General features: G+C 38.6%; 1 protein-coding gene across 1 annotated transcript; it reads left to right on the top strand.

Moving 5' to 3' along the window:
* Positions 1 to 5422: 5422 nt before the first annotated feature.
* On the top strand, positions 5423 to 12771 carry obi1 (ORC ubiquitin ligase 1). Its single transcript, XM_006780364.3, has 6 exons — positions 5423 to 5574; positions 5733 to 5868; positions 8123 to 8214; positions 8382 to 8603; positions 9365 to 9453; positions 10464 to 12771. The coding sequence occupies exons 1-6, from the start codon at positions 5503 to 5505 to the stop codon at positions 11797 to 11799; spliced, it is 1947 nt and encodes a 648-aa protein (XP_006780427.2). The 5' UTR covers positions 5423 to 5502; the 3' UTR covers positions 11800 to 12771.
* The last annotated feature ends 238 nt before the right edge of the window (positions 12772 to 13009 follow it).

Here is a 13009-nt window from a genome sequence, read left to right as displayed (position 1 = left end):
GGACTCAACTGGCTGCCGGTCCTGCAGGCTGTGTGTGTGTGTGTGAGTGTATGCTTGAATGTGTGTGACTGTGACAGGGCTGAACCTGCCTGTGGGCGATGTAATAAAAGCGCCACACACTGCTGGTAGTGATGGTGGCACTGCTGCTGTAGCTGCAGAGAAGGGGATAAATATAAACCGGGCCCGCATCAAGGAGACGGCCCTCCAGTCACAGCCTGACTTACATCCTAATAATTAGGCCCCTTTCCAATAAAACAGGGATTTGTAGCCATGCATCTCTTTTTCTTGTGTTTGCTCCTGCAGTGGAAAGGATGCATGGTCTTGTGCAGTCTCTGGGTGAAGCAGAGGCTGTGAGAGGATTTGATTTCAACAGTATTATAAACAGTTCAGCAACATTTGCCCAGTTTAATCTAGACAATCAGAAGACTCTGCATCACGTTCTTCTTGTGCAATTGACATATTCACTTTCTACAAATATTACACAATTTCTCTATTAAATTATGACATTACTTAGGGGTACTTTCGAGTACTTTACGGTTGTTGAAAGCATAAACCATCTGGCGTTTTCTTGAATTTGCACACATACACACACTCCCCGTCTCTGATAGAGCCTGATCGATAGATGAGCCATGCAGGTTGCTGTTGTGTGTTATCTTAAGCCTCCTAATGTGCCCTGGCTAATCTTTACTCCAACAAATCCTGACCTGAAACCTACCGCTTTCCTTGTGCTTTGTTCTGTGGACACACTTTCAAATTCAAGCCCTAGATATTCATTAAGTGCACTTATTTCGTATTATTGAGCTAAATAAACTAGAGTGTGCTGAATAATATCCTGGAAGATATCCTGAAATCCCATGATCACAATTATGTGTTGAAAAAAGACACTTAATATTTTCCCAATAAAATAGCAATACACAGAGGGAAGGTTTGTCAGGTTTGAGGATTTCCAAAAGTCAAATTGAAAAGAGAGAAAGAAAAGCAGAACACTACATGCCGAGCGAGAGAGGGAGGGTGGGGAGGCAGTCTAGGCAGGGGGTATCAGGCTAATTAAAGCAAGCATTTGTCAGAGATTAAGCCTTAAACAGAAAAGGTCATCTGAGCACCAGAGCACACTGTTTCGCTGCTGTGCTCTTAGGGCAGTCTAAACCTTTCCCAGCTAAATGGTAAAGATGCTATTTGCCAGAGATGGGGGAGGGGATCGAGATCCCGACCAGTGACAAGAATGACACTTGGGTCATTGGTTCTTCACTGTCCATTACACATGCTGGTCAAATATGGCAATCGGTGTCATTTAGGGATGAAAAATAAGTGCTGGGACAAGATCAATAGATGCAGCCGTCTGTGCTGGCTGTGATTAATTGACTGTCACCAATTAATGGCCGGCCTGTTGCAAAGCAAAGCAATCGCAGTGGGACAATGGGTATTTCTTTCATTTTGGCCTGATATTGGTTATTTTAGGACAAATTGCCCTGAAGTAAATTCATTAACCACTTCTTTTACAGTTTTGCAGGTTTGCTGTGGCACACTGGAAAGTGCCTCTGACAGCATCTTGTGTGTAAGGCGTACTTTGAAGTTGTTTTCAATGCAGGGATTAATATAGAATTATATGAAAGCTTGCACATAACATCCACATTGTTTTTTTTCAGTCCAATCGGATACAGTTACTAAAAATATTTGAATATGTTCTGCTGCCTCTCCTTCAGAAGTCTGTATACATTAAAATATTCTCATTGTTTAGGGATAATGAAGAGTAACATTGAATAATGGCATTTAAATTGATTCTACACTGATGTTACTCTCTAACTGATTTGACTTAAACATATTCATTACGTACATTTACTCCAAATGTTCTCTGGTGGTATGAAAAATGAGTGAGAACACATGGAAGCCTGTGATCCACCTAATAGACCACTAAACAATCAAACAAGTACTGGTGATGTTTTCAAACTGGGATCAGTGTACAAGGTTATTTTGAAGTCAGTCAATTCTAATCATATTAGATCTTGAGAAGATGTCCTGGCTTAAGATGCAATGTGCACAGGACATGTTGGTTTAGATATGAGTAATGGCTTTGTGGGGCTAAGCTGTGGGGCAGATGTAATTTGAAATACTTGTAGTGAAAATTATGCTAATATTTGGTCACTCTGTATTGGTATTTATAAATTAGATCATTTAGGCATCACAAAATATTGCAATGCAATCGTTTTCTAAATGAATGAATGACATATTTGTGGCATCTATTTAAGAGATTTTCAATTTGCAGTTAGTTTCTGTCATGCATCCCCCCCCCCCCTTGATCTTTGTAAGTTGCTGTGAATTATCATTTTACAAAAATTATAAAGATGGAAATCCGAAGCTAAATATCTTGTTTTTACTGGGAGTGTATTGACCTATAGTGACCGATTTTCTTAATAATTTCTTCTACCCAGTTAATCATTCTTTACCTCAAGTTTTGCCAGAAGTTCATTGTGTAGTGAGTTTACTAGAGAACAGCTATATTTGTTTACAGTGTAACCCAAATAGAAAGCAGTTGTGCTGCTGTGTATATGAAAAGTTAATATTTTATTATTACATTTTTCTTACTACACTGAACCATTGAAGCCTCTTTCAGGACTTTATTTTGGAAGTTCATTTTTAAAATAATTTACCAGTATAATCTGTGACATGCAAATTATACATCCAAAATTTCAGCATTCCCTTGGATGAAAGGTAGCTTTATAGATTTTTATAGGGAATACAGCTGCCTTGCCCATCAAATCCAGGAGTGTATTCTGTGAAAGAAAAATGTTGTAGTTTGCATCATATGTAAACATGGTCATATTTGCATTGCAAAATGCAGTGATGTGCAACTTTCCCAAATACAACACAGTAAACTTGAAAATAGGAAATCACGTTTTTAAATTATATGGAAAAAATAATGATATGTTAAATTGGGTTTGCTTTCCCAACAAATTATTAATGATAACCCCAATGTATTAATTCAGACAGAAGACCTATAATATGTGAAAAAAATTAAGTACTGTTGTTGTAATCATCAATGGATCCTCAACACATACAAGCTTTCTTTAATGAGCTCTCTATTTCGAGCACCAATAATCAATGCATTTCTGTTAGGCCTAAAGTCATTAGGACTCATTGCTTGGGGTCTCCACAGTGAATTCTTACAAACATTTGTAAAAACATGTTTTGTAATATGTAAAAAAACAACAACATTACAATACAATACATTTTTTTAATCTCTCTTTTTTAGTTTGACATCATGGTTTCCATGATGTAAAATTAAAGAAGGAATTAATAAAGTACAACCTTAAAAGAATCCTTTAAACACACTGTTATGTGAAGTAAAGATACTGTATCAAGACACCAGCAGATTGCTCTCAACTTAGCAATAGGCCTCCTGGCTCTAATGGGGAACATATTGTAGATAGTGTAGATAATGTATTTAATAAGACCTGAAACTAGTGATTGAAAGCGTTTACTGGGGTCACAGACATGAGAACCCAAACTGTCATTTTTCCACAGACTTTAGTACAACTGGACTTCGTTTAAAACCTGATGAGAGGTCTCCTTATTGCCACAACAAAGAACACTGGTTTAAGGCTATTAAACCGTGGTTTCATCTTTCAGGCCTGGAAGGCACATCCATCTTGTATACACAGCTGTGAAAACATATTTGCCACGTTCCTGATTTCTTTTTATTTCTTTTTATTTCTTTTTCTTACGGAACAGATTTTATCCTCCTAGGACCCGGTGTCCACATATGCGGACATCACATTTTGGGATGTCTAGACCAAAATACAAAATTTTGCTCTACAAGGGCCTGATATCCACTCACGAGGACATTATACTTTCACTGTTCTATCGAAATGTAATATGTGGATCTCATTTTTCTCAGAAACAAAAATCAAGTAAAAAAAAACCCCTGGTAATTCTTTGTTTTTACATTCATCAGGTCCCAAACAGCCCAAAAAGCAAAGAGAAATTAAATATGCATGCCATGAAAGAGTTTGGGTCTTAGGAGGTTAAAATCAGACAAATATAACCTGTGTAAAAAATTAAAAAATAATAGTTTTTAAACTATGACTTTATTTATTAAGGAAAAAAAATATCCAAACTTACCTAGCTCTGTGTGAAAAAGTATTTCCCCCCCAAAACCTAATGACTGATTGTGCCACCCTTGGCGGCTAGAACTGCAATCAAGCCTCTGCAATAACTGTCAATGAGGCTTTCACATCACTGTGGAGGAATTTTGGCCAACTCTTCTTTGCAGAGTTATTTTAATTCAAACACACTGGAGGGTTTTTAAGCAGCAAGGACCTGTCAAAGCATCTCAATCTGATTTGGGTCCAGACTTCTTTTTAGCTCACTCCAAACCTTCTTTTAAAGCTATTCAGAGGTCAACCCGCTCGTTGTGTTTTAGATCACTGTCCAAGTGAACTTGAACTTCAGGGCATGAACTGATGGATGGACATTCTCTTTGTAGGTTTTTTGTTAGAGAGCCGAATTCATGGTTCCATCAATGGAACTGGAAGCAGTCCCAGACCATGACACTACCACCACCATGTTAGGCAGAGTGTTGATGTGATGTTCTCTTTATGAAATGCTGTGTTAGTTTTATGCCACATTTAATGGCATAAAACCTTCCAAACTTCCAACTGTTATCCTGTCAGTTCAAATATTATCCCATATGTTTTGGGGATCATCAAGACGTTTTTGGATACTGTGAGATGAGCCTTTGTGTGAGCCTTTTTGGTCAACTTTATCAGACAGGTTCCATTTAAGTGGTGTATTTAACAGGTCTGGCAGCATTCAGGCCCGGCAGTGGCTAGTGAAACTGAACATGAACATGTTAAAAAAAATGGTTAATCACAGTTAATTTATGATGGCATGCAGTTAATTTTTCACATAGTGACAAGTGGGTTTGGATAGTTTTTCCCCTTAATAACTCATCAATTAAAACTGCATTTTGTAGTAACTTAGTTTATGTTTGTCTGATATTAAAACGTCTCTGAAATCTAAAACTTGTAAGCATGACAAATATGCAAAATAAAGTCAGGAGAAGGAAAATACTTTTTAAAAAAATGTATAAAGTATGTATATACAATACTGAATGAACCAAAGACAGATGTAATGTCTGGTTTTATCGCCTTCACCAATATTGGACGTACATTTATCAAGTAGAGTCCACATTACTTCTAACGCTTTTCTATTTCCGGTTTAAAATAACAATAGTTTGCTTAAACACTGGCAAGTGATAAAGCTACTGTGCCCTGGTTTAGCCGTGACTAGAATACATTAAAACAAGATACTTGTGTGTATCAGTGAAGAAGACATAATTTTAATATTATAAAATTACGGGTGAAGGGGAACTGTACCTGTTTCGCGAAGTACCGCCTTTTGACCCCTCTGGGTTTCTGTAGTTGTGAGGCTCGGCGCGCGACGCAGCGGTTTGGTGGGAGATTTGGACCTCTTCAGGGAAGTGAGCTACATTTTTAAGGAAAAATGGCTCTGAACTACCAGGCATCTACCCTCTCTCTCACTCTGCCAATTTCCTGCCAGATATGCCTCGGAAAGGTAAGCGTCGTTCGATTTTTTAACCTCCTCGTTAGCGCCTATCGTTTGGTAAACAAACTAGGCAAACTGTTTCCTACATGAGTTAAACGGAGGTGACCGTTGTTTGTTGTGTTTGGTTGTGCTAGTGGGTTAATTTGCTTGTGTTTTTCTCGGTGTAGGTTAGGCAGCCGGTTATTTGTTCCAACCACCACGTGTTCTGTTCATCCTGCATGGAAATGTGGTTAAAGAAAGCTAACCAGTGTCCCACATGCAGAGTCCTCATCACAACAGAGAACCCCTGCAGGGAAATCATCGGTGAGTAGTTGCGGGCAAACAAAGAAAAGCAGGCTTGAAGCAGAAGAGAAGAGGTGATCTGCCTGCCTGCAGCATCTCACAGCTGAGTCTTCTTTTCATTGTGCTCCCAACAAAGCACGGCCTCAAGTTTTGCAGGCAACTTTCTATGAGCCGTGACGTTTGTTTTGTTAGTAATATCCCCAAGTTGATTTCAGTTAATAAAGCAAGTTGGATCATATTTAGTGAGAGCAAGTCAGCATAAAAATGACTCCTTTATGAACTCTCACATTGTTTGCAGTGTTTAAGCGTTTGACAGGGGCTGGGGGATCCATCCTTTCCAAATGCTTATTGGAAAACTGTTGATTTTCTTACTGCAGGCTTACCTTCAGTCTGTAAAACTGTATTCCCTTATCCATAAAACAAACTGGCTACAGTTTATGCAGGCAAAGGTAGCACGAGGTGATATATCTAAGACAGTTGTACTGAAAAACAAATGTTTTAGGTTTCCTTTGAACTTGTGTGATGCATATTTGAATATATGAATTTTATGTATTTAGTTTTAATCATACAACCCTGCTGTTTTCCAGCGTTTTCTCTCTATTTTTGTTGGCAGCAGATCAGTTTGGATTTCTTTGTAACAATACCAGACAGTACTCACTGACATGCAGACATATAGCTAAGCTTAGCCCCAAAAACTTGATTCAGACTTGATTGTTTCAGTCATTCACAGAGCTGTTTCTTGTAAAAACAAAGACTTTATTATTGCAGTTGTTTCACCTGTACCGCTGGAATTTTAATATCAGTCATTGGCCACTTGATTAAATACACTTGTTGATGCATATATCTAATCAGTCAGTTACATGAGAGCAACACAATCCATTTAGACTCACAGATGTGGTCAAGCGAACCTGGTGAAGTTCAAATAGAGCATCAGAATGGGGAAGAAATGTAATTTAAGTGACTTTAAATGTAACATGGTTGCTGGGATTTTCCCACGCAAACATCTCTAGGGTTTATAGAGAATGGTCTGAAAAAGAGAAAATATCCAGTGAGTCCCATTTTCCCTGGGTAAAAGTGCCATAATGATGCAAGAGATCAGATGAAAAACCAGACTGCTTAGAGTTGACAAGAAAGCAACAGTAATTCAAATAGCCACTTGCTACAACTAAGGTGTGAAGAAGAGCATCTCTGAATGCACAATAAGTCCAACGTTGAAACGGATGAAACACCAGGTGCCGCTCCTATCAGCTGTGAACAAGTAACTGAGGCAACAATTGATATGGGCTCACCACAGCGGGACAGCAGAAGACTGGGAAATTGTTGGCTGAGTCTCGAGTCTTCTGCTTTGATATTTAGATGGTAGGGTCGGTCAGAATTAGGTGAAAACAACATGAATGGATCCATCCTGCCTTGAATAAACTGTTTTCTGGCTGCCATTGGTGTAAATGCACATAGGATATTTTCTTGACACACTTTGACTCTCCTAGTATCAGCTGAGAATTGTTTAAGCATCACAGCCTTACCTGAGTGTTTTTGCTGATAAGTGCACCACTTTCAGTACTCACAGAGTACTCATCTTCTGGTGGCTGCTTTCAGTAGGATAACACACCATATCATAAAGCTCAGACTGATTTCTCAAACATTACAATGAGTTCACTGTACTTAAATGGCCTTCACAGTCACCAGATCTTAATCCACCTTTCGGAAGTGGTGGAATGGGAGATTAACATTATGGATGTTCAGTCAACAAACCTGCAGCAACTGTGTGATGCTATCATTTCAACATGGACCAAAATCTCAGAGGGATGTTTCCAGCACCTTGTTGAAGCTATACCATAAAGACGTGAGACAGGAACGTGTGAAAAGATTAAAATAAAGAGATAAATCATTTTAGAGATTTCCTTAACTTTAACCCCGTTTGGTCTTGTTTTTTTTGTTTGTTTATTTGGTAAATACATCTTAAAAAACAATCTTTGTGCTAAAAAGAGAACACGTGAGCAAATTTTTAAAAGGAATGTTACAAATGATGGTCTTCTCTTGTGAAAATCAGTCACAATTTCCCTGTGCACTATAAATTTGCCTGCATTTTAAATGGCAGCACCTCAAGCCTTGAATGTTCTTCAGTTTTACGCTTGCCTCTTTATTACTCTAATGTTGTGCTAAGGTAACAACGAAGCCACATAAAAGCCAGCTGATGTTACTTGGAACATTACTTAAATGTGTTTTGTGGTCTATTGTGTTAATCATTTACTGTACTTGTGTGCTTGTGTTACAGGAGGAACAAATGAGGGTGATCACAGTGATAGTCCTTCTGTGAGAAAATGTCTCAGAAAAACCAGAGGGGAATTAATTTTACGCGAGTATGAGGTATTGGTTTGACGTGCTCTGTTATGTTTAGTATGCTTTCCTATGTTTATTATTTACAGCCGTTTAGAAAAAAGAGTTAATAAAAGTATAATCACAGCTGTGTTAGTATCTCACTCGATATGATTATTTCCAAATGATGTTTTCATATTTTTTTTCCTCTCTAACAGGAGGAAATTGAAGGGCTCATGAGAGAAAACGAGGAGCTGAAAACCAAAAATCAAAGCTTGGAGGAGCAACTGAAGACTGCTTTGGATCCCTGCAGCATTAATATAGTGCAACTGGATGAACAAAGGGTCGCTCCATTTGTCCTGGAGGAGTGGACAAACAAGCTGCGAGCAGCCACAGATGTCTGTGATAAAGTAAAGAAAGACATGGATAAGCTTAAAGAGGTATGAAGCCTGTAACATTTAGGATTAGATTACAGGTTTCAGTAAATTGACCCTTAAAGCAGGGATTCACTGTTTTCTGATAGATGCAGTTAGTTCACTGTTCTGTATTTTAGTTGTCTAAAGACTGTTTTAATGAAACAGTTGAAAGTAGACATGTTAATTGCATTCAGATTTATTACTTTATATAAGGAAAAGCGTTCTGGCAGTATTATTATTATTTTTTTACCTGCTTGATTCTTGTATTCCAAGAAAAGCTAAATGGATGTCATTTCAAAGTTTATTGCGCTCGATTACTTGTTTTACCACACAATATATGGACAAAAATTCTGTACCACCTACATATTACACATGTGGGAGCTGCTCAGCCATTGAAATCCACGTCAAACAAATTTTGTGCCGATTGTATATGAAGGAAATAAGAAATTTCACAAACTGATTTCCTGCAGTGGTGGCATCCTATTATGGTATCACGCTCAAATTCAATTTTTTACTATTTATTTTAATTTTTTTGCTCTCAACAGAAATGTTTGTAAAGGCAGACTGCATGGCCAGGTGCTTTATTTTGTATGTATTTTTTAAAATATACCTCTGGCAATGGGACTGAAAATACTTGAATTAGATTAGATGGAGATTAACAGGTGTGGTCCAGTACTTTTGTCCATATAATGTAACTTGCTGCTTTTTTTTTATTTTTTATTTTTATTTTTTATTTTTTTGGAATAATAGAAATATTTTGATAATGTTTACTTTACCACCTTCAGGCAAATAAGACATTGCGGTCTCAAAATGTCGACCTTGTGCAAGAAAACATGAGACTGAAAGCAGAGGTGGCTAGCAGATCTCCTCAGAAGTAAGTATCATGTATAACCTTTGCCCTCATTATCTAAGAATCTCCTTAGGTTTATACTTGAGCATAGTCTTAAAATCACACACACACAAAAAATCACACTTTCATAAGCAGGTTAAAATAACTCAATTTGGAATCCAGCTCAGATCAACTGGAACTGTGATGGCACCTCTGTTTGTGTAACACCAGCACGTTAGGAGTAGCTATGGTACAAATGAGACGAGGAAATGTTTTGGAAGGCAAGACCAGATCAGAGCAGACTGAAGACGGGCAACACACATTGCTCCATTGACTAAATAGTAGGTTGAGAAACAGAGCCCAGCATGCAGCTTGGGTGTGAGTTGGTGGCGCAGTCAGACAGAAGTGCTTGAGCACATATGCATCCTAAACTGTAATACTTTCCATAACCACCAAGAAGCTCACATCTGCCAAGCCCGGAGTTTGATTAAAGATACCATGACTTCCAAATCAATGCAAGGTTTTGTAAATAACTACCTTTGTGGGTTTCTTAAGTCACAGTTAAGATAAAAATATTATTCTATGTCAATTTTGTAATTGAGGAACCTTGGTTTTTTCTCATTGTAATACTCAACCGCTACCATTAGTCGATAAGGTCCACTCTTGCAGCCACTCTTGCTGCTGAGCATCTTCTAGTAATGATGTGTTCTTGGCTTACTGGGTTGTTATTATAGATTTTAAAATGATTACTTCTGTTTTAATAATGAGGATTTGCATGTTGAATACTGAGTTTTTGACTCATGTTGTAGCCAGAGCCAGGCTGACATTAGTCACTCCTATGTGACATAGATGCCCTTTTTTTCTGTGAAATCGCCATTTACAATCTTTTTCTCCCCAAAAGAAAAATGTAAGGTTGTTTTTATTTATATCTCAGTTTTTTTTGACTTTCTACATTTGATTTTTTAAAAAAAATAGACTACATTTCAAAGATTAACAAAAAAAATGGTGTGTTGAATTTTCTGTTCTAAATTAAATACTAAATGATCTGTCGCCAGGTTTGGCCGATACACAGTCGCAGCACTGGAAGCTAAAATTCAGCAGTATCAGCGTGATGTGGACCACTTGAAAAGGGCTCTTGAGCGCAGTGACCAGTACATTGATGAGCTGGAGAGTCGGATCAGGGTGTCTGAGAAGAAATCTCTTGAAGTGCAGGAAGCGTGTGGGAGTTGCAAGGCTGTGAAGGAAACTCTCACAAAGCAGCAGAAAGTCAACATGATGATGAGAAGCTTGAGTGACAATGAGAGGAAGTTGATCTGCAGCAATCCAGAGGCAGAATGTGGGACATTTTCTAGAAATCACAGTTTGATGTTGATGCCATCCGCAGATCACAAAGATTTCAGTAAAAATCTGACAGAAAAGCAGAAAAACGAGGCCTCGGAAGGCACCTCCTCTGACTTTTTGCCCAGTACTCCATCATCTGCTTTCCGCTCCCTGACTCTGAGAAGCCCAGGCATCCGTGAGAAGAAAGTTGCATTTAAACCTGGGTCTTATCTAAGGAGGCTTGATTTTGAAGAGGTTCCCAGTCCTGATAAGAGCAGTACCACACTGGAGAACCAATTCAACAGTGTTGAGAAATTCCCCAAAGGCTTGCCCCCAAATGACTTGGAGCCCTCAAAGTCTGTCTTCTGGGCAGCCTGGGACAAATCCAACTCTGACCAGTCATGTACAGGTTCAAGTAAAGGGAGCTCTATCAAGGGATCCACTAATTTTGTGGTTGATGAGTCAGATAGTTTCCACATGTCCAGTGAGGCCTGTATGGATGTGGCCTACCTGAACAAAATCTCAGAGTTGGACTCCATGATGCTGGAGGGTGAGAGTTCCTGTAGTCCAGGGCTCTCTGTTGATTCCTGTCTTTCCACAGATATGGACAACACCCTAGTTCCAGAGCCTCAAACATTCCCTGATGCCTTGTCAAGCCATGCTGGTAAACCAGTGACACACAACAAGCATAACAACCACCAACCTTGTGACAATAAGGAGAGCATCTTGAACGACAAAGAAACTCCAAAAGGTTCAGCAGAAGAAGGTTGTGCTGCATTAGTCTCTGGTAGGAAGAGTGGCGTCTGTGGAGGGGCCTCTCACACCGAAGAGCTATCTTTTGATTTGCTGTTTGATCCTTCGGATGAGAATAAGGCCGGTCCCTCTGGCTTTCCAGCAAGCCAAGATCATGATCTTGTAAACCCCTCCTCTTCCTCCTCTGGCTACACTGCTGGTCAGCCTGTGAGCACAACAAGAGACAGACACACGCTGAACAGCAGTCAGCCAATAAAGAGAAAGTCCCACAGTCCCTTTACCATAAGCAGTCCCACCAAACATTCAAAGCTCATGTGAAAAATGTCAAAACAAACGTGTGTTCCTGGTGCACTACTCTTGGTACAGTGTTATGGTGATTGTGTGATGCTAGGGTGTAACTTATTGATATTTGTCTGTTGTAATATTACAAGAATTAAGCTAAAATGAGATAGGAATGTCATAGTTTTTGTGCAGTGTGCTTGTAGGCCTCATTAGTGATGTGCAGCCTGGGGATCAGTGTGCATTGTAGTCCTAACCCATGCTGTTTTGTTCTACTGTAGTTGGGGCTGAGACATTTTCCAAGTATACCTTCAGCCTTGTTTTCTGTATTCTGCTAATGTGGTCTTAGGACTTTCTAATGGCTTGTAATACTGAAGACAGATGAATATGACTGCCATTAAAAATTGCTGAATTAGTAGTTGTAATGTATATTAGGAAATGAAACGGGAATGCATTAAATAGTCAAAAAATTATGAAAATTAATTTTGCCTTTCTGTATTTATGGTTTGCATTGCCTGGTCCAATAACTCATCACTGGCATTGGGGATTAATATGTTGTGTACCAGTTACATTTGTTTGTTTTTTCTCACACTGTCCATATTTTTTCTATTTTTGCTGGTAATTTTGCAACACATTAAACCAGTAATAAATTTGTCGCCACTGAAAGTGGAACCAACACTGCAAAACATGCTGCCTGTAACGACGCACATTAGAGACCCCACGCACACTAAATCCATTGGCGCAGAAAGCGCCTTATTTATTATGCAAATTTAACGATATCGTGTATATTTCACATACCTCTAATCGCTGCATGAAATTTTAATTGGGGAGCCGTTGTGGTTTGAATAAATGAAGTGTTAATTCATTGGGATTAATTAATTTAGGTAAAGACTGTGTACAAGGTTACACTGGTGTATTAAATCAATTTGTTTAGTGCTCATCTGGCGATGATGGGCTCTAATGATGAAGGGGGCGGTGTCAGTATTTCCAAGGGTTAATATGAGAAACGGGACTGTGGGCCAAGAACTACTGGAAAACCATACAACTTTTACAATAAAAAATACATTATTAAAATTGTTTAATATGTCTATACCGATGCCTACAAGCTTAAAATTGCTTATTTATTAATTTCATATTAAATATAGACCTCGTGTTTTTGTGTGTATATTTTCTCTAATACTCGATTGGAAACAACTTTCTGAAATCAGACGTCCAGCCTAAAATAGACAGATGCTCAATTCTGCGGCAT

Source organism: Neolamprologus brichardi, chromosome 1, assembly GCF_056152115.1.
Source record: "Neolamprologus brichardi isolate AB-2024 chromosome 1, ASM5615211v1, whole genome shotgun sequence".
NCBI classification, from domain to species: Eukaryota; Metazoa; Chordata; class Actinopteri; order Cichliformes; family Cichlidae; genus Neolamprologus; species Neolamprologus brichardi.
The sequence above is the reverse complement of the archived record's forward strand: the minus strand, read 5'-3'. Positions and strand labels throughout refer to the sequence as shown.

Coding starts and splice junctions, on each gene's coding strand:
- obi1 (XM_006780364.3), top strand. CDS start 5,503: ATGGCTCTGAACTACCAGGCATCTACCCTCTCTCTCACTCTGCCAATT. Junction 5,575..5,732: donor GCCAGATATGCCTCGGAAAG/GTAAGCGTCGTT, acceptor TTCTCGGTGTAG/GTTAGGCAGCCGGTTATTTG. Junction 8,604..9,364: donor ACATGGATAAGCTTAAAGAG/GTATGAAGCCTG, acceptor TACCACCTTCAG/GCAAATAAGACATTGCGGTC.